Source organism: Polypterus senegalus, chromosome 3 (genome assembly GCF_016835505.1).
Source record: "Polypterus senegalus isolate Bchr_013 chromosome 3, ASM1683550v1, whole genome shotgun sequence".
Classification (NCBI taxonomy): Eukaryota; Metazoa; Chordata; class Cladistia; order Polypteriformes; family Polypteridae; genus Polypterus; species Polypterus senegalus.
In genome coordinates, this window is record NC_053156.1 from 46,073,617 (window position 1) to 46,096,435 (window position 22,819).

The 22,819-nt window shown below is 39.7% G+C and overlaps 1 protein-coding gene across 2 annotated transcripts in view; it reads left to right on the top strand.

The window, feature by feature from the left end:
- LOC120525098 (voltage-gated potassium channel subunit beta-3-like) overlaps nucleotides 1-22,819 on the top strand; it is a 242,011-nt gene that overhangs the window by 214,514 nt on the left and 4,678 nt on the right. For both annotated transcript variants that reach the window (XM_039747100.1, XM_039747101.1), the window contains exons 12-13: nucleotides 12,643-12,763; nucleotides 16,244-16,332. In XM_039747100.1, coding sequence (XP_039603034.1) covers nucleotides 12,643-12,763; nucleotides 16,244-16,332 — 210 coding nt within the window. The remainder of the gene's footprint in view (nucleotides 1-12,642; nucleotides 12,764-16,243; nucleotides 16,333-22,819) is intronic.

Sequence of the window (22,819 nt, forward strand, 5' to 3'; positions counted from 1 at the left end):
TGTGTGAAAAGTATTTGCCCCTTGTTAAAAATAACCTAACTGTGGTGTATCACACCTGAGTTCAATTTCCGTAGCCACCCCCAGGCCTGATTACTGCCACACCTGTTTCAATCAAGAAATCACTTAAATAGGAGCTGCCTGACACAGAGAAGTAGACCAAAAGCACCTCAAAAGCTAGACATCATGCCAAGATCCAAAGAAATTCAGGAACAAATGAGAACAGAAGCAATTGAGATCTATCAGTCTGGAAAAGGTTATAAAGCCATTTCTAAAGCTTTGGGACTCCAGTGAACCACAGTGAGAGCCATTATCCACAAATGGCAAAACATGGAACAGTGGTGAACCTTCCCAGGAGTGGCCGGCCGACCAAAATTACCCCAAGGCGCAGAACGACTCATCCGAGAGGTCACAAAAGACCCCAGGACAATGTCTAAAGAACTGCAGGCCTCACTTGCCTCGATTAAGGTCAGTGTTCACGACTCCACCATAAGAAAGAGACTGGGCAAAAACGGCCTGCATGACAGATTTCCAAGGCGCAAACCACTGTTAAGCAAAAAGAACATTAGGGCTCGTCTCAATTTTGCTAAGAAACATCTCAATGATTGCCAAGACTTTTGGGAAAATACCTTGTGGACTGATGAGAGAAAAGTTGAACTTTTTGGAAGGCAAATGTCCCGTTGCATCTGGCGTAAAAGGAACACAGCATTTCAGAAAAAGAACATCATACCAACAGTAAAATATGGTGGTGGTAGTGTGATGGTCTTTGGGTTGTTTTGCTGCTTCAGGACCTGGAAGGCTTGCTGTGATAGATGGAACCATGAATTCTACTGTCTACCAAAAAATCCTGAAGGAGAATGTCCGGCCATCTGTTCGTCAACTCAAGCTGAAGCGATCTTGGTGCTGCAACAGGGCAATGACCCAAAACACACCAGCAAATCCACCTCTGAATGGCTGAAGAAAAACAAAATGAAGACTTTGGAGTGGCCTAGTCAAAGTCCTGACCTGAATCCAATTGAGATGCTATGGCATGACCTTAAAAAGGTGGTTCATGCTAGAAAACCCTCAAATAAAGCTGAATTACAACAATTCTGCAAAGATGAGTGGGCCAAAATTCCTCCAGAGTGCTGTAAAAGACTCATTGCCAGTTATCGCAAACGCTTGATTGCAGTTATTGCCGCTAAGGGTGGCCCAACCAGTTATTAGGTTCAGGGGGCAATTACTTTTTCACACAGGGCCATATAGGTTTGGATTTTTTTTCTCCCTAAATAATAAAAACCATCATTTAAAAACTGCATTTTGTGTTTACTTGTGTTATATTTGACTAATGGTTAAATGTGTTTGATGATCACAAACATTTTGTGTGACAAACATGCAAAAGAATAAGAAATCAGGAAGGGGGCAAATAGTTTTTCACACCACTGTAGATAGATAGATAGATAGATAGATAGATAGATAGATAGATAGATAGATAGATAGATAGATAGAAAGATAGATAGATAGATAGATAGATAGATACTTTATTAATCCTCAAGGGGAAAATCACATACTCCAGCAGCAAAATACTGATAAAAACAATATTAATTAAAGAGCAATAAAAAAAAATTAAAAAAAAAGCAGTGCAAGTTAAAAAATGCAAGGTGGAGACTGTGAGGCAGGTATAATCTTGTGTTGTGTTAACGTTTACCCCCCCGGGTGGAACCGAAGAGTCGCATAGTGTCGGGGAGGAACGATTTTGTCAGTCTGTCAGTGGAGCAGGACGGTGACAGCAGTCTGTCGCTCAAGCTGCTCCTCTGTCTGGAGATGATCCTGTTCAGTGGATGCAGTGGATTATTCTATTATGTATGGTTTCTCCCAAAGTCACTTCCTGGATAGACTGTTTAATTATTTCTGATGTTGTGGACTAAAATGGCACCATGACAGAGCTACTCGTAGTTGCCACTATGCACTGACCCCTTGAGTTCTTCATAGTGCTCAAAGGCCTCTATTTCTAAGTCATCCTTTTTGTTATCTGTTTTCTTAAAGGGGCATTATGACTGTACTCCTTCCAGTAAAAAGCTCTGAGTTGTCATCTAGCAAATTGGGCAGAAGAGTGCTGGTTCCCTGTCACTTCTTCCTGGCCTTTCCTCTAAATAAGAAATAAGACCCAAGCTAGGATTCATTTACTGGCTGTGGTGAGCCAGTAAGACTTGTGGTCTCTTACCAGCTTTCGACAGGCTTTGTGGCCAGAAATGGTCTCTGTTGTCGGTTTATAGTTTGATGGTCAATCTGAGTATTGGTCTGGGCATTCCTGGCATTTTCCCTGTCATTTGCCCTGTAGTGTACTAAAAGAAATTCCTTGGATTTCTCAAAGGGTACCAATTACTCTCAACCTTCCTCTGGTGAACCACATGGTGTCTTCCTACACTTGAACAAAAAGGAAGTCTGCTGCAGTCAGTATGATTCTTTCTTGTTTCATTTTTGGGCTTTTTTTGACATCTTTTACATATTTTTAATAAATTCCTGTTCATTTCCTGTCAATATATACAAGGATTATAAGGTTTAGAGACTCAAGGAATTTGAATCTGGAGTTTAATTTTGTCTAGAATCTATTCTGAAGAAGTTCAGCAGCTGTTTTGTTTCCCATTTGGGTGCCACTGTGTTGGGTCGTGTTTCTGCCTTATCCATGGAGCTTTTTCCCAGAATCCCCTGTGGTGCACTCATTTAAACTTTATGCTGATACAAAGATCATTCTGGATGTTTCTAGGGTGTCCATGTTTGATGGCTAAACTGTGTTTTCTCTCCATCATAAGACATCTGCTTAGTCCTTTCTGAAATTTTGAATCCCCGTGATTATTTTTGAATCCTTTTTTTTTTTTTTTTTTGCTTTCTGACTTTGACTAAATTTTTTCTTGTCTTCCAGTTTTGACCTTTAGGTTGTTCTTTGACTTTCGATTCTGCAGGTCATTTCTGTTTCCTTTTTTTACAGTCTCTAGCTAGTTAGTATACTTAGAAGTAGTGACCATTGAATTTGTGTAGCCAGAAACAACTAATATTTGCTGACTGCAAACCAAGTGTCACCATTTTTGAATTGTTAACCAGAAATCAGAAATGTTCATGGGGACAGTGATCAAAATGATCGGGCAAATTTTCCTGACCAGAATTAGTTAAAACTTGGTCATGAACAAAGTATGAAATGTTAAGACGATCATAAAGTTTAAATGAGGGTTAATCCCTTGTTCATAATTAAAGGCACCAATTTTTCCATACTTCATCACAATAGAAGGGTGGTCTTAGAAACCAGTGACACTAGAACTAAATATGAAAATAAATAAAAATTAATTTCAGTAAAAGAATGAAAGACTATTCAAGACACACTAAAATAGGCTTAAAGAGCAGCAGATCCTGACGGTAGTGTCCTTGACATGGCCACCCTTTGTATCTTTCCATGGATGGTTTCCACTTTGTATGGCTTCATGGTTGACCTGATTTATTTAGCCAATTCCTCCTTTTTTCTTCCTCTTTAAAGTCTGCAGATTGAATTTTCTCTTAATAATCAAATCTTTCTGTCTCCTGTATGCCTTTATCACTCTTTGCTGTTTCCATTTAATTCGCCCCTACTTTCATTACATCTTACTTCTAGTCACATCTTCCACCTCCGTCACCTTATTCCTTTGGTTACTCGTTTGTTGATCCCAGTCCTATTTTTACATATTTTGTTAGTCCTCAGAGCCATTCATTTCTTCTTCACACCTTCCTCCAGTGTCTCTGTTCCGTCAATTCCCAACACAACTCCTGCCCCATCTTTTCTTGTGTCTTGTTTTTTTCTTACTGGTTACCAGTATGTTCCTAAGAGTTGCCTGCTCCTCCCAATCTCACTCTCTACTATTTCTGTCTTTGCTAATTCCCAGTTTGTGTGTCTTCAATTCTTCCAAGTTCAGTACGTGTAAACCCTCCTTGTATGATTTTCAGTTTATTCTTACAATACAAAAGATCTTTTTTGATATGACAACTGTAAATTAAGTGTTGTCGATCTTCTTAGCGACAGTTTATCCTCAGTTGTGGCCAATTTGTCATCCCTCAGCCCCCATTGATTATTACTTCTACTTCTAGCCACATCTTCCTCACACTCTGCCTCTGATTCTTGGTTCCTTTTAGAGTTTATCAGTTCTGATTCTATTTTTTCCCCTGGCTTCTGCATTTTCTTTCCTGCAGTCTTCTTTATCTTTAAACTCGTTTTCCAAGGTTCCCAACAACGCTTTTGTATGACAGAAAATTGTAGAAATAAATAAATAAATAAATAAAGTGTGACCACGACAAGGTTTTGGTTTGTCTCTAACTGACCACTTTGTCTCACTAAGCCACGTGCATTCAGAACCTTTGTACTTTGGTTTTATGCTGCATTATCTTTATAATTAATAAATAACAAAGTGATATATGAGCTTAAATAATACAAGTGTTAGGATATGTATATTTTTTTGCTTATTTCTTTATGTATTTGTGACACCCAGCCCTCATTTCCTTTAACCTTGTAGTCTATCCCTCACAAGGGTCGGGCTCTGGGTTCTTATTTTCTTGTTGCCATCTCCATCGCAGTAACTCAACTGCACTCGCTCCTATTCCTTTATCTAACGGACAACACTATTAAATAAATCTCTCTTTATCCCTGTGGTGCTTTCATTAGTAGAAGTATTACGAGCAGAAAGCAGCTTTTCTCTTCTAAAGCAAAACACAAAACTCATCTTGTCTTCATTGTAGTTCCTCTACTAGAAAAGTGACAGGTTGACACAAAAATGAACTTCACAACTATCCTGTATCAAGTTCTGTCTTAAGAAATCAAGAACCATGAAATGTTCACATCCAATCTTAGAATTAGTTTATTATCCAAAAGTGGAAATTTGGCTACTTACAAGAACAAATCACTAAATGCAAGACATGCCCAAAAAACACAAATTAATGACATGATTGGCTATGTGCACATGGTAACACGGACGTACTTCCGATGAAATCTCCATTGTCCATACTGCAGTTGTGATCTTTGTTTAGTGGCGAGAGCAGCTCACATTTCACTGGAGGTCCTGCTTCTGACGCAACATCTGTATCGTCTTGGCCCCTTCTTCGAAATGAGTTCTCATTGTTGGAGGTGTCATTGAATGATGTGTCATCTGCAAACATGACAGACAAACAACTGTTGCTAGATCCTCTCAAGCTATTAGTTCAGATAGAGAAGATTATGGGGATGATGGCCTGTGCCTTGTGGAGCTCCTGTCAGTTGTGTAATGGACTATAGAAATATAATTATTAAGCCTAACAAACTGCTCCCTGCTAAGGAGAAAGTCCATAATCCATAGGGTGAGGTAGGAGCCCACCTGTAACTGCTGTAATGTATTGCAAAGGGTATCAAGCTTCATGCAGTTAAAAGCCGAAGTGAAGTAAATAAACAGTAAATAAGTGTGGTTCCTGTAGACGTGTATAACTGATAATGAAGAACAGTCATGACCACATCCTCCACTGAACGGTTTTGGCTGCATGAAAACTGGAATGAATCTAAAAAGGAGCGGATCTGTAAAGCAAGGCAATCTTAATAACATTAAAATAATAAAAATAACATTTGGAGAAAATAAAATACTGATCTGGCAACAGAGCATCATACTCTGGCAATCTGGCCATTATTTAAGGAAATATATTAGTTGTCTTCTGCTATTCTATATTCTTGACGCTCAAAGTAAAAAATGTGTTTTTTATGTTTTTGTTCTACAACCATTTTCAATCAGTTTTTTAAATTCAACTTTTCTGTTTTATGACCACAAATGTATGCCAAGAAATTCTTCCTGTAAAAGCAAAAATCTGTTGTCACATACAAGCAAAGTTCTTGGGTAAGCTTAGTGCCAAAGCCTTAAACAGAAGTGTGGATTATTAGTATAAGTGAAGGCGCACACATCCAGACATGGCAGATGAATGTTTATCCAGGATGTGTGTGCCCACCACAGATGAGGGGACAGCAGGCAAACACTCCAAACCCATAAGAGGATACATATCCTCTGTTACTCAAGATTATCATTATGACCAGAAGCTCTTCTTTATTCTTTGCATTTGCCCATATCTCTATTGTTGTCTAGTGCTCAGTTAATGCAGACTCCAAACTAACTTTATTGACTTGACATTCATTTTATGCTTCTGAATAATGAATAATTCAACAAACAAAATTAAATACAGATACACTAATAACAATAAAAAGATATTAAAATGATAGCAAATTTAATCATTCACATATCACTTTTAGCTGTCAATAAAGACTAGCGCATCTCCCCACACCAGTAGTGATGCCATCATGACATTTCCTCACAGAGTACTGACACAAGAAAACTTCACGATACAATCATACAATTGCAGTATTACACTGAAATGAACTAAAATTAGGAAACCTCATGTGAGGGTTGCTGTTGCACTTTTTTAACGAGAATGGAAGTGTTTATTGTCCAAGAATGGCACTCAAGAGATGTAGACGCCCAGGAGTTTGAAAATGGAAACACATTCCACCACATCTCCATTTATATAGATGGTAACATGTCTGCTGCCTTTTGTTTCTGGTAATCCACACTGAGTTCTTTGATCTTCTTGGTGTTGAGGGTGAGGTTATTGTCAGACCACCATGTTGCTAGGTGCTGAACCTCCTCTCTGTAGGCTGACTCGGCATTGTCACTTATCAGTCCTATTACTGGGGTGTCGTCTGCAAACTTTATGATGGAGTTGGTAGCCATATAAAGGGACACAGTCTAGTTTGAGGTGTTGTCTGCAAACTTTATGATGGAGTTGGTAGCCATATAAAGGGACACAGTCTAGTTTGAAGAGGTAGTAGAGGAGTGGGCTGAGTACACAGCCCTGTGGAATACCAATATTCAGGATCAGGGTAGAGGATGTGTGGTTGTTTAACCTGACAGACTGTCGGTTAGAAAGTTCAATATCCAATTACAAAGAGAGGTGCTGACGCCGAAGTTGCTGAGTTTATTTACCGGATTGGAGAGGATGATGGTGTTAACTGCTAAGCTAAAATGAACAAATATTATTCTAACATAGGAGTTGTCATTATCCAGATGTGTCAGGGCAGAGTGAAGAGCTGAGGACATGGCATAGCCTATCCTGACCTATTGAGACATTAGGCAAACAGGTAGGGATCTAGTGTCAGACGTGGACAGATTTGAGGTGGGCCAGAACCAATCTCTCAAAGCATGATGGGAGTGAGCACAACATGGCAGTAGTCATTCAGCCTTCCAGGAGCATGGACCATTAATCGGACTCCAATCTATTGCCTTTGGTGTAAAAGACCAATTTTATCCTTCTCATATAAGTTAGTTATAAGTTACTGTAATAAATGAGTTATCTTGAAATACTATCATTTGCTCAACTTTGGTTCATATACCTCTAGCAAACAATATGACTGTGGTTGTCACTTTGTACTTGTAACTTCAAGGGTTTAAGGCTGTTAAATGATAATTATAATAAAGTGAATTGTAACTTCAAGGGTTAAGGCTGTTTAATAATAATAATAATAATAAAGTGACTTGTAACTTCAAAGGTTAAAACTGTTTAATAATAATAATTATTATTATTACTATTATTTACATTTATATAGTTTTTTTTCTCACTACTCAAAGCGTTCTCCATGCAAGGAAGACCTGGGAAGTGAACCCGCAACCACCTTACTGCGGTGCTACCACTACTAGCATGTTCTCCATAATGGAACCTCAGGGGCTAAGTAGCTCTCTTACCGTGTGTTACATAAATAATATTTCCTATGCAACCTTTGAGTCAATTGTGGCTCCTTAGTTTATGTTTCAGAATAAAACCTCTGAGGCTAAGCAGCCTAAGCAAATGTGTGTCACATTTAATTCAAAGCCTAACTATTTGGAAATACTCACCAAGCAGGAATTTTCAGTCTGCAAACCTCAGAGTTCCAAAGTGTGTCCACAGTAACAGGGGCTACACCTTTTCAGCCTTAATCTATACTAATAAAAGGCAAAGCCCTCACTCACTCACTCACTGACTCATCACTAATTCTCCAACTTCCCGTGTGGGTGGAAGGCTGAAATTTGGCAGGTTCATTCCTTACAGCTTCCTTACAAAAGTTGGGCAGGTTTTATATCGAAATTCTACGCATTATGGTCATAACTGGAAGCTGTTTTCTCCATTTACTGTAATGGAGATGAGCTTGAACGCTGTGGGGCGGAGTTTCGTGTGACATCATCACGCCTCCCACGTAATCACGCAGTACATAGAAAACCAGGAAGACCTCAAAAAACCGTTGAAGAAAACATGCATTATATAATTGAGAAGGCAGCGAAACAATAAGAAGCGAGCAAGTGACATATACAACCATGTTCATGAGTTCTGCTACTTCGGAAACAAAGCACGATGTAAACCTACACTTTAAATTAAGTTCATAGACAGGCTGCCGCTGGCGTTTGTAATTTAGTGCCTGCCCATATAAGGCCGTCCGTCAGCGGCAATCCAATAGCAAACTCCCACTAAATATTCACGGGTGAAGGACTGTGCTTATGGAGAGGAAGATGAGATGGTCAGGGTGGTGTTTGACACAAACTCAGCGAAACTGCGAGAGAAAGTTTTAAGTGCCAGGACTAAGGTAACATTAAATACAGCCATGGACATAGCACGAGATGGCACCAGCACAGCTGGGAACCTTCGATGCATGTACACCGAGTGGCTCACGTGAACTGACGAAGTGCACAGATAAAAAGCAACAGTTCCAAAGAGCGGTGAACAAAAAACGAATTACACAATTGAAAAGGCAGCAAAAAATATGAAGCGTCTGATAAGCATATTCATAAATCCAGCTACTGCGGAAACAAAGCACACGTGGAAAAAGTCAATGTCCCGCTAAAGGAAGACAGTGTAAAAAACCCGTGCATGCAGTGTGTCAGGTCTCAGATAAAGAAGAAGACGAGCTGTTTATTGATGCAGTAAGAAACGAATCGATGAATGAAACCTGTCATCTTTACAACGATTGACAAACACGGAATGTAACTTGAACACAACACATCCTACAAATACGAACCTGATTGAAAGAAATAATGATAATCAAATCCTTGATGACAGCAACACTCAGTAACACTCACAAAACAAATACAGTATATTGACAGTCATGTTACGTTATTTTTAAAATGTTCCCTTTTCTTTTTCTAGCTTTTTTAACACACTACTTGTATATATGTATATATATATATCCCGATCTACATACTCGAATAATGGATACTTTATTCGCCATCAATGATTGTTTTGGTAAAGCCATACTCAGTGTATTCATTAGATGAACGGTAAAAAAGTAAGAGCGAGGGGAGGATGCAGGCTGTAGTGCGTCAACTCTATCTGAATTGCGCGATCACATTTAAAAATATATCTTTTCAAGTTCTATTTAGTCCATATGTGTCAAACTCAAGGGCCACGGGCCACATCCGCCCGCGCGTAATTATATCCGCCCGAGATCATTTTATATACTGTATTATTGTTATTAATGGCCCAGGTATATGAAGCGCTGGTAACACAATAAACTACAGATCCCATAATGCAGCGCTTCAGCTGCCTTGCCAAACACTTACCGCGTTAATCAAGTCTAGCTTATGATGCTGCAAGTTATTGTGAAGCTAGTTCACACGATGCTGAGAGAAAAGTTGATTCTGAAAATAGAGCCTTTAAAACCGATGGGAGGCTGAGTATATGTTTACTGAACCCGTGTGTCTCATTTGTGGAGCTAATGTGGCTGTAATTACAGAATTTAATCTAAGACGGCACTATGAGACAAAACATCAGGGTAACCTGAATGCAATGCAGAAGATACAGAAAGCAGAAGAATTAAATAAGAATCTGACACTTCAGCGGACGTTTTACCGTGCACAATCACAAAGTGATTTCAAGTGAAGCTGCTTTTATGGGAGACACAAATGCACCAGTGCACCTTGCCCCACTTTCCCTGTTGCCAAGTAATGTTAAACCAAGTCGTCACTACGGTGTTCCCAAATCGCACTTTGCTGATAAACTGAGCGCACTGAGTTTGCACGGCGCTTTGGTGACTTTGAAGAACAAAAAGTCCGTCTACATGCGGCTCGAACCTTGTGCATGTTTGGTAGCACATATCTGTGTGAGAAGCTCTTCTCAGTGATAAAGACTAACAAAACAGCACACAGGAGTCGCCTCACTGATGAGCACCTGCAATCCATCCTGAGAATCTCCACAACACAGAACCTCACACCAAACAGAAACGAACTTGTTGCCAAAAAAAGATGCCAGGCGTCCAGCTCTAAAATGACATATGAGCAAAGACAACTGAATGATTTGATTTGTTATTGCTGAAAGGAACACATTTTATTTATATTTCCAGGTTTTGTTATGCAGCATGTTCATATTTGAATTTGTATAATTTTGACAGGATATATTTTTATGGAGAGCAAAATCTTTTGGGATATTTAAAATCTAAGTTTATTTTTATATAAAATTACATAAGAGTAAAGAAATTTGAATGTTTGTTCTTTTAATGTTTACTTTATTTCTAACTTGTATAATTTAGACAGGATATATTTTTATGGAGAGCAAAATATTATAAGTTGTTTAAGGTTTGAGTTGATTTATTCAGGAATAATATTCCTGTCTGTTTTTACCATTCCTACCAAAGATATTTCTGTCGACTAAATAAAAATTCCTTCTATTTAAAATTTAAATAGAACTTGAACAAATACGATAGTTCATAATATCCACGCAGACTTGCACGTAAGAGCGGGAGTTATCCATTTTAACAAGCAGCGTATTGCACTGATACTGAAATAGCTGTGTGTGTATATATGTAGATATGTATGTATATGTATATATATGTTTATATATGTGTGTGTGTATGTATGTATATATATATATATGTATTTGTGCGTATATATGTGTGTGTATGTATGTATGTGTGTATGTATATGTATGTGTATATATGTAGATAAATATATGTATGTATATATGTGTATATGTATAGATATGTATATATATATGTTTATGTGTGTGTGTGTAAATATATATATATATGCCAACAACACTCATCACTCACAACAGTGACAAAACAATTACATTGACAATCATGTTACGTTATTTTCAAAATGTTTCCTTTTCTTTTTCATTGCTTCTTTAACACACTACTTCTCCGCTGCGAAGCGCTGGTATTTTGCTAGTTACTTATAATTACCTTATACTACCTGTAAGATAATTTACAGTTTATTAATAGCGCACTCAAAATTAAATACAGTAACAAAAAAGGAATCAATTTATAAAAATGACAAAAGAAGAAATATTAGAAAGGAACAACACGTATTCCAAAAGACAGAGTTGCTAATCTCCCATTTTGTATTGGAAAACGTATCCTTATAGATCCTGAAAAGCTGAAGTTAGCCTGAGCTCAAAGCTCATCCAATTGGACAATACGTGGTCATAAAGTCTTCAAAAGAGTTAACGCCAGTTCTAAAGCGATACAAACAAAAGAAGGAAGAGACTGACATTTCAATTGTCATAAAACCCACAGTTTTAAACCAGGAAAACATTCCTAAGATTAATATTTATAATCATAGAAAGAATTCGCAGAGCTATAAGAAGAGAAACATACTCCTCTGAAAAAAGCCCAAAAAGTTTCACCATAACATTAGCATTAATTTAAGAGTGGACATGCTTACGAAGATATTACACATGCCATAGAAATTGTTAACTGAATTCCAATAATCTAAGAAGACTAGAGGAGGGAACACCTTGAGTTGGCAAGTGTGGCTGGAGAACAGAACGTATGGTCCTCACTGCTGAGACTGTTGCCCCCGTGACACTGTTTCAGATAAGAGATGGAAAATGAATGAATGACTGAATGAAAAGATATAAAATTGGTTGGCGGTCCATTTGATGCAGTGATGGAAGACTTTCAATGGCTGTGATCTTCAGAAGAAGGTCCATCTTTATATAAAACAGTTCCCACAAGATAGAAAGGAACTCTTACTTTCCCATAGACAACCCTGACTTTATTGCTTATGCAGGTACGATTTTCTTATACGATATGTGCCAAATGTCCTACAGGCCCCACCAGTACATTTAATATTCAGGGTACACCCAGAGCACTACAGAATTATGAGGCTCATTCCCTAGCGGCCTCTGGCACAAAGACAGTTTCACATACTAAATAAGAAACTACATTTAACAAACCATGGGAAACTGGAACAATTTGATTCAGAAAACAAAGTTGAGCTTGTTATAGACATTTTAATTAGTTAAATCATTAAAAGAAACTAACTTCTTTATTTTGCGAAACAGCACCATCTGGAGAGGCGGCGCCCCAACAGCCCTTATTTCTGCCCCCGTCTCTCAGTGTGTGACAAGCACAGACATCTTGAGCTGTTAGTTGAGCACCATTTAGGCAGATCATATTTTATGTTTTTCTCTTCTTCTTCTCATCCATCCTGTTTATTTGACATTTTTCTATGTCCTTTTTATTTGCTCCTCTAGTTTCACCTGCTCTTTCCTCCTTACTGCCCCATTAGCCAGACTGCTGTCATAACTAGATAAATAAAACCTATTTATCTGCAATAAAAGCACATTTGATAGTTAAACCACTGCCTGCTGTCTCTGCCTGCCTCTACACAGGGATACCAGTGGCTGAAAGAAAAGCTCCAGAGCGAGGATGGCCGCAAGCAGCAAGCCAAGATTAAGGAGCTCAGTGTAATGGCTGAAAGACTGAGCTGCACCATTGCCCAGCTGGCCATTGGTAAGTGTGATGCTGCTCTGCAAACACAGTGACCCATGACAGCGACCAAATCCACAAAGAGAATGTTCACCGCTCAGTGACCGACCGTTTTGCTAATGTGGATGTGCTTTATAGGTGACAATCAGATAATCAGTTTATTTGGCATAGACACTCAATAGTGAAGACCACTGCATCATGTTCACCGTACAGGGGATTCAGAAAGTATCCAGACCCCTGAACACTTTATTGTGTTGCATATTTAATTTTAAATGAATAAATTTGCCATTTTTCCCCATCAATCTACACTTGATAATAATGACAATGTGAAAACATCTTTTTAGAAAGTTTGGCAAATTTTTCAAAGATCAGAAACTGAAATTTCTCATTTACTGTATGTTATGAGCATTCAGAGCCTTTGCTGTGACACTCCAAATAGTGGTCAGGTGTTTCCTGTTTGCTTTAATCCTCCTTGAGATGTGTCTAGAACTTGATGGGAGTCCATGTGTGGCAAATTGAGATGAATGGACGTCATTAAGAGAGATACACGCCTATTATGTATTGAAGGTCCCAATATTCACGCTGCTTATCAGGACTTAAACCAATCCATGAAGCACAAGATACATAGATAGATAGATAGATAGATAGATAGATAGATAGATAGATAGATAGATAGATAGATAGATAGATAGATAGATAGATAGATAGATAGATAGATAGATACTTTATTAACCCCAAGGGGACATTCACATACTCCAGCAGCAGCATATTAATAAAGAACAATATTAAATTAAAGAGTGATAACAATGAAGTTATAACAGACAGACAATAACTTTGTATAATGTTAACGTTTACCCCCCCGGGTGGAATTGAAGAGTCGCGTAGTGTGCGGGAGGAACAATCTCCTCAGTCTGTCAGTGGAGCAGGACGGTGACAGCAGTCTGTCGCTGAAGCTGCTTCTCTGTCTGGAGATGATCCTGTTCAGTGGATGCAGTGGATTCTCCATGATTGACAGGAGCCTACTCAGTGCCTGTCGCTCTGCCACGGATGTCAAACTGTCCAGCTCCATGCCTACAATAGAGCCTGCCTTCCTCACCAGTTTGTCCAGGCGTGAGGCATCCCTCTTCTTTATGCTGCCTTCCCAGCACACCATCGTGTAGAAGAGGGCATTCGCCACAACTGTCTGTAGAACATCTGCAGCATCTTATTGCAGATGTTGAAGGACACCAGCCTTCTAAGGAAGTATAGTCGGCTCTGTCCTCTCTTGCACAGAGCATCAGTATTGGCAGTCCAGTCCAATTTGTCATCCAGCTGCACTCTCAGGTATTTATAGGTCTGTACCCTCTGCGCACAGTCGCCTCTGATGATCACGGGGTCCATGAGGGGCCTGGGCCTCCTAAAATTCACCACCAGCTCCTAGGTTTTGCTGGTGTTCAGGTGTAGGTGGTTTGAGTTGCACCAATTAACAAAGTCCTTGTGCTCTGTAGACTTCCACAATCAAATTGTGGTGCAGCAATAATTAGGGCAAGGGAATACAATAATTTCTAGAGCTTTGAGTGTCCCCAGAAGCACAGCAGCCTCAATAACTGTGAAATGAAGGAAATTTGGAACCACCAGGACTCTTCCTAGAGTTCTCCATCTGGCCATACTGAATAACTGGGCAAGAAAGGCCTTGGTAAAGATGGTGAATAAGAAGTCACTCTAACATAATTTCAAAAGTCCTTTGCTGAGAATGGAGAACTTGTCATAAGGATGGCCATCTCAGCAGCACTCCATCAATCAGATATTTATTGTAGAGTGGCCAGACGGAAGCCACTCTTTGGTAAAATGCATATAACAGCTGAGAGAACTCTGAGAGTTTGAGGGAAAAGATTGACTGGTCTGATAAGACAAAATGTAATTATTTGAGCAGATGTCCAAGCACTGTGTCTAGAAAAGACCAGGCACTGCTCATCACCTGTCTAATGGTGAATTGTGATGGTGGCAGCATCATGCTACGGAGATGCTTCTCAGACGCATGACAGGGAGACTGATAAGAACTGAATGAAGAATGAATGCAGCCAAATACAAAGAGGTCCTTGAAGAAAACCTGCTCTGGAGTGCACACAACCTTAGACTGAAGCAACAGTTCACCCTTATATACATACACCAAGACAACGCTGGCGTCTCAAGTCTTTGACTGTCCAGCCAAAGCCCAGACTTAAACTCGTAGAAAATCTGGGCAGAAACCTGAAGATGACAACTAACAGAAGCTACCCATTCAGTCTAACAGAGCTTGAGAGGACCTCCCAAGGAAGAATGTGATAAACTTCCCAAAATTCAGGTGTGCAAAGTTTGTAGAGGCTTAACCTAGAAGACTGGAAACTGTAATTGCTTCCAAACAGGCCTCTACAAAGTGCTTAATTAAGGGTCTTAATACTTATATGAATGAGAGTTTTCAGGCTTTTATTTCTAATAAATTTGCAAACTTTTCTGAAAACGTGTTCATTTTGTTATTGTGGACTTTTGAGTGTAGATTGATGAGCAAAAATAGAACATTCGTCCATTTAATATTAAATCTAGAATACAATAACGTGTACGTAAAGTTAAGGGGACTTACAGTAATACTTTCTGAATCCACTGTATATGCTTATCATATTGCTGCAGAAAATGTAAATTATGTAAGTGAAATGTTTTCATATTAAGCCATTAAATATAGTTTCTTGATTTATAACGACTGTTAGATTATTTAGCTTATTTTAAGTAAATTGTACTTGCCCCATGAAAGATTTTTTTTTGCAAAAAAAAGAAAGCCAAACAATGACCGTGTCAAGTTTTTTATTCCTTTACTAGTTTTAGCATATGCTTTTATGTGGTGTACTCAGAAATAGGGAAGTTAGTGGCAAAGGCAGTAGTGACTGCAATTTTATGTTTATTTTTTATATTTTGTGTGTTATTATTGGTGTTACAATCAATGATCTGTGCTTTTTTACATTTAAAAAATACAGATGAAACAAAAGAAAAATTACAACAGTTTCAAAGTGTTGCCCATTCACATACATTTTCCTTAATGAAGACACATACTGTGCTTGTATACCAGTTACAGTGCTCCAAAGTTCTGAAATTTAAAAAAATAAAGAATTAAGCGTTAAAATTAAAAATGTATACAATCACAGCTCTATGACTTTAGAGTCACCATGTAGTCCTCCTGTTCTCATATTTAAAGTCCTGACAGGTTAGGCGACTTCCTCGGAGTCAAAGAGTAACTCTGTGCTGGGGACTGAACTACCATAACCAGTAGTCCACACTGCCTGCAATAAAGATTTATTTATTTAATGTTTTTATCCAACACAACTACTACAAGTGCCCAGAGCAGCTAATTCCATATTTCTGAGTCCCAACATGAGAAGTGATTATTTCAGGGTCTGTTGCTGGACTGAAATGAGTTTTTTGCTTTTACACCACAAAGCTTTAACCAGACCTGACAATATAATGCATTTATCTTTTTTCTCTCTCTACCCTTAGCTTGGTGCCTGAGAAATGAAGGAGTCAGTTCAGTGCTACTTGGTGTTTCCAGCCCTGAGCAGCTTATCGAAAACCTTGGGGCCATTCGGGTAAGGTGGTCTGTTCTAGAATTCCACTGTGCTTTTTTACACAAAGAGTCAGACATGTGCTGTAGTTTAAACAGGAGCCTTGACGACCTTAAAGAAGTGTCTGGAGGAGCTAATAGCTAAATAAGCGATCTTGAAGTCTGAATGGTCTCCTCTTGTTTGTCAGATCTCTTCTGTTCTTATGTTATTGGTAGGGTAGGCAGGGGACAGGCAAAGAACATGAACCATAAAGACAAGTTTGTTTCCGATTCATATTCCTTTTATTGTCATTGCACTTAGTACAATAAAATTGCAGCAATCCTGAAGGTGCATTCACATATAATGGACATAATTAAATTGTAATACATTACAAAATATTACAATACTATACAATACAATAATTAAATATTGCACTTAGGGATAATGCACATGGGCGGCACGGTGGCGCAGTGGGTAGCACTGCTGCCTCGCAGTTAGGAGACGTGGGTTTGCTTCCCTGCGTGGAGTTTGCATGTTCTCCCCGTGTCTTCATGGGTTTCCTCCCACAGTCCAAAGACATGCAGGTTAGGTGCATTGGCGTTCCTAAATTGTCCCTAGTGTGGGGGTGTGTGTGATGTTGGCTATTCTGTTGAGGCTGAAGAGAGCTGAAGTGTTCCTCCAGGGCATTGCGGAGCCAATATCTTTCTGGGCAGAGTTTATAACCCTCTGAAGGCCTCTCTTGTCTGCCAGTGAGCCACTGGCATGCCACCTAGAAATGGAGTATGACAGCACACTCTCAAAGGACACCAGCAGCTTCTCCTTCAGGTTGTTTCTTCTAAGGATCCTCAGGGAGTAGTCTCTGCTGTGCCTTCTTGACTGCCAGTGTGGTTTTCATGGACCAGGAGAGAACTTCTACAACATGTATACCCATAAAACCTAATGGCAGGAACTCTTTCCACACAATCTCCATTGATGTATATTGGGTTGTGGGTTGTTCTTTTGTATTGGTAGAGTTCAGGGTGAGGCTGTTCTCAGTGCACCATGGACCTCATCCCTATAGGCTGTCACTTCTCCCCCTGAAATGAGTCCAATCACAGTGGTGCAATTCGCAAGCTTAATGATGGTGTTGGTGGAATGAGAAGTATGGAATGCATATAGAAGAGGGCTCATGTCTGCAGTGAAAAGCACTGATGAAGTTAACTAAAACACCTTTGGGTCCAGTGAATGTTATTACTGATGAAGAAATAAGAAAATAAGTAACATTTCAACAACAACCAGCTATTCAATCCAATCTAGCTTATCAATCTCTATGCCCTTAACACTTTGAAAATATCACCAATCACCATCATGAATGTCTCCAAAATTCTACTGTCTAACAAACTCCCTTGTAACTTACTACGTCTACCTGTTGTCCTCTGTGTAAAGATACCTGATAATGGTAAGTGTGGGAGAGGAAACTCGCCCGACTTGGGATGCCCACTCAGGCTGCTTAGCCCTCAACAGGGTGTAAGTGGAAACACAAAGATGTTTCAGGATGGCTTCCTTTCACAGTCACAAAAGAGTGAAGATCAGGTGATTGATCTTCAATAGGCTTTACTGAACGCTCATGCAGCATTCAAATATTAAAATTCCAAACGTACAGAACTCATCATCTCGTCGTCTTATCCATTTTGGCGATATTTGTGACTCCAACTCGAAACACATAATGCTACTTATAGCTCTCAGTCTGTAAAGGCAACTTTAAATTGTAAAACATAGCAGTAACTTGTGTTATTTATATCATATGTAATGCTTCATGACTTTAGTGCACCACACCAAACACTGCTCTGCTGCTCTCTTCCTGATCTTTCACACACACACACACACACCCACACCCCTGCCAGAGCTGCTTCCATTGTCTCTGCCCTTCTTATAAATGACTCCTTCTTAGCGTCCATCTGTATCCAGTATTCCTGTAGAAGACCATATTTTAAAATAACAGCAGTCATTCACCATACTGTTTCATAATTTTAGACTCTTCTATCATATACCTGTAATCAGTGGCATAGCTAACTTGCTGAAGACCCCTGAGCAGCACCCTGAGGTGGGCCCATCCTGTCTGACATAACTGTTAGTAATTTATTCATAATTAGGTCCTAGGGGCCGGCTGGGCAGTGGCATCCGCGACCACATCACTATTATATCACACGCTGGTGACAAGCAAACCAGCCCTCTAAATGGAATTTGTAATAACTTTTTTAATCGTTTTATTACAGCCGCTGTAAGTTACCAAAAATAAAATAAATTGTGGTAATGGAATGTGGGAGGTGTGGGTAGTAGTAGTAGTAGTACATAAATATATGTAACATGTGGACACACTTAATTTTTCAAGACAACTTTGTGAAGGAAGAGGATTAAAATGTAACATAAGCTAGAAAGTATAAACTGTTTTGTGCTATAAAATAAAGCAATTTCAATTTAACAAATTAAAACAACAACACCGGCTGATATTACTACGCAATTGACCTGTTTTACACAAGTTCTGACAAAATGACATCATAAAGTGGTCACGCTCACAAATCCTCACAGTAGTGACAGAAATACAGTAAATAAATGTGTTATGAAAAAAGTTATTGTTGCTTATTTATTATTTAATTGCTTTGTCGTTTATTTCTTTCGGTAACACCACATGGAACATAAAATATGCAATAAAATTAAAACTGACGTGTATTTATAATGCAGTACACTATCATACTTATTGATAAGAACCGACATGCAGATGGTGTGTGCCTTTTTTTCGCTCTTCATTGAACAATACCAACTAACAAAATGTGCAAGGCATTACCAATCGTATCACTACGCATCAACATAAATAGCTAAATGGAAATGCACTCTTATAATAATCCATCCATCCATTATCCAACCCGCTAGATCCTAACTACAGGGTCATGGGGGTCTGCTGGAGCCAATCTCAGCCAACACAGGGCGCAAGACAGGAAACAAACAAACCCCAGGCCGGGCACCAGCCCACCGCAGGGCACACACACACACACACCAAGCACACACTAGGGACAATTTAGAATCGCCAATACACCTAACCTGCATGTCTTTGGGAGGAAACTGGAGCACCGGGAGGAAACCCACGCAGACACGGGTAGAACATGCAAACTCCACACAGGAAGGACCCTGGAAGTCTCCTAACTGCAAGTGCTACCCACTGCGCCACCATGCCGCCTCTTATTATATAATAATTCATCCCCTCTAAAATTAGAAGTAGTTACCTTATTCCCTCTTTTTATATCTGAAGAAAACAAAACAATAAATTCAAATTATACATTTAAGTTCAATTATTGTTTGTGTTGGCTTACATATGCGACTTGGGTACTTTCTCTTCATTCATTCCAGAAGTGTTAGCCTCTGCAGAAGGTGATGGAGATAATGCACACCAGCTCTGTACTTGTGCTGTGTGAGGTGATGGTTGCTGCTCTGGACAAATGATAGGAGCAATAGCAGAGGAATCAAGAGGCAGTGTGGGTAACTCATCAGCCCTAACCAACCCTGATTTTCTCAACTGATCGCCATATGACAGCTGGAGCAATGGCTACTAGTGATGGGTCGTTCTTGAACGATTTGTTCATTTTGTACGAATCTTTAATGTGACTCGGGAAGAACTAGTCGTCTCGTGGGAGTGATTCGTTCAGTCGCGCACGCGCATTTGCGCAACTTCCTATAGTTTCTGTATTGGAATTGATTAACCTGTTTCGAGTCTTCGGGTTTTTCGAGTCGTTCGTTCATCACGTGACAGCCCCATAAGCTTAACCAACTCAGTCTGAGCCGGAAACAGAATTGATAAGTTCATCTCTTGAGTCTTCGGGTTTGAGTCGTTCGTTCATCACGTGAGAGCCCCATAAGCTTAACCTAGTATGCAGTCTGAGCCGGAAACAGAATTGAATGAAATGACTCGAAAAATGATTCGTTCATTTTGCTGAACGAGACTCAAAGATCCGAGTCAGTAAAATGATCCGAACTTCCCATCACTAATGGCTACTTTGTAGGGCAAGGGCCCAGTTTAATGACCTTGTTTGATTTGTCTGTCTTGCACAGTCTGCTTAAGATTTGGTTGCAGCAGGCCTAATCTAGAGTGAAGCAGACGCCCCAAGAACAACAAAGCCGGAGCCTGGTTAGTTGTAGCATGGATGGAATTCCAATATGCAAGCAAGAAGTTGGCCAATTTTTGCTGAAGAGTTAGCTTCTCATTTGTCATAACTCGTAGGGCTCATTTCAAGCTTTGTACAAACCTCTTTGCCAGGCCATTTTTGGCTGGATGCCATTGGACAGATGTGATATGCTAGAAGCAATTTCCACAGTGGAATATTTGGAAAACTGTTGCTGTGAATTGTGGTCCATTGTCACTCACTGATTGTTGTGAAACTCCAGTTCTAACAAATAAATTCCTCAGCACTTTAATGATGTGAGAAGAGGTGGTGGAGCTCATAGTGAAGAGCATGCATCAACTGCCACCAGGAATGTTGTCCGTATAAATACCCCTGCAAAGTCAATATGAAGTTACTACCAAGGTGATGTAGGCCATTCCCATGGGTGAAGTTTCTGAACCATCTGGCAGCTATTGCATTGTTTCACTAGTTTCTCAATGTTTTCATAAATACCTGGACACCACACAAAACTTCTGGCCACACTTAGATGGCCCTTATGAAGCTCACCTAACACTCTGTTTCTTAGTTTAATGGGTATGATGGTCCTTAACCCCCACATCACATATCTAGCATTTAGGAAAGTTAAGTACATCTTGAGTAATATGTATGCATCCGAAAAGGGTTTGTGCTGTGCTGCCCAACCTTTCAGTGTGGCAGCATACACCTGAAACAAGGTCTTGTCAAGTTTTGTTTCTGCTTTTGCCATGTCTGACTTTCAATCTGGCTGATATAGAGCATATCTTTTGCTCCCTCATCTCCAAGCTCATCTTTTTCAGCCTCCAGTAGCAGTGATGATAGCCCATCTACATTTGCATGGCATGCTGTACGTTTGTACTCAATTTTGCATCTGTATCCACCTATAAACAATGCCCAGCACTGCATCCGGGCAGCTGTGGCAGGAATTCCTTTCTGCGGGCAGAACATTGAAGTTAGCGGTTGGTGGTCTGTAGCAAGAGTGAATATCCTACCAAACAAATACAGGCTGAACTCTTTGACACCCCACACTAGACTCAATGCCTCCCTATCAATTTGGGCATAATTATTCTCAGCTGCAGACAATGAGCGTGATGCAAGAGCTATAGGCTTCTCGCTGCCATCTTCCATGACATGAGCCATCACTGCTCTGATGCCATATACAGAAGCACCACAAGCCAGCTTGACTGGAAGGGATTTAAACGCACAAGAGGACTGTGTCAGATGTGACCATTTACCTTGCATCTTGAAATGACTACTTGCATTCTCCGGACCATTTCCACCATTTGCTAGCTTGCTATAGCTCATTGAGTGGATGTAGCACAGTTGCAAGGTTCAACAGAAACTTATTATAATAATTCACAAACCCCAGAAAGGATCTTAACTATAAAACATTTTATGGTTGTGGGGCCTTGAACACAGCCTGAATCTTGTCCTGACATTTGTGCAACACCTGGGCATCTATATTGTGACCAATGTACCTGACACTGGACTTCAGTAACTCACATTTGAGCTGCCTGGCTCTTAGTCCAAACTCTTCTAATGTTTTCAGGACTGTTTTGAGGTTTTCTAAATGCTCTTCATCTCTCGCTACAGTGACAATAACGTCATCAAGGTAGTAATGGATGCCTGGCACTGCCTGCAGGATCTGATCTATTGCTCTTTGCCATATAGATGGGGCAGAGGCTACGCCAAACACCAGCATGTTGTAACAGTAATGGCCTTTTATTATATTGATGGTCAGGAACACTTTAATTGTCTTCTCCTACTATTATCTGGAGGTAAACATCCACTAAATCTAACTAGCAAATATGGCTTCAATTCTCAGCAGAGGGTACTGTTCAGCGTGCAGTGCAGGGTTAATGGAGACCTTATAGTCCCAGCAGAGCCTGGCTTTGCCATTCCACTTTACTATTGGGACGACTGGGGTTGCCTATGGACTCCAGTCTACTTTAGAAAGTATGCCATCTGTCTCTAACCTATCCAATTACTTTTCTACCTGGGGTCGTAAGAGCATATTTTACTGGATGCACCTTGTGGAATCATGGGGTCTCACTATTCTATGTGCGATTTTAGCCTTAATGTGCTGGAGAGTCCCAATGCCACACTTAAATACAGGGTCAGCATTTCTTAGTATCAGTTTCAATTTCTTTTCTGTGGTCCGTTGCACAACAGGCAAAGCACAAAAACTTTTTAATCTCTTTCCAATTGGCTCTCTTAGCTTTCTTAACTACTCACGGCCCCATAATGGTGCACCTCCATTCTGTATTATGTGTAAATTAAGTGCCTCTCTCTGTCCATTATTCTCTCTAGGCAACACTCCAACAGATATAGTCCTTTCACCAGTGTATGTTCAGAGAAGAATA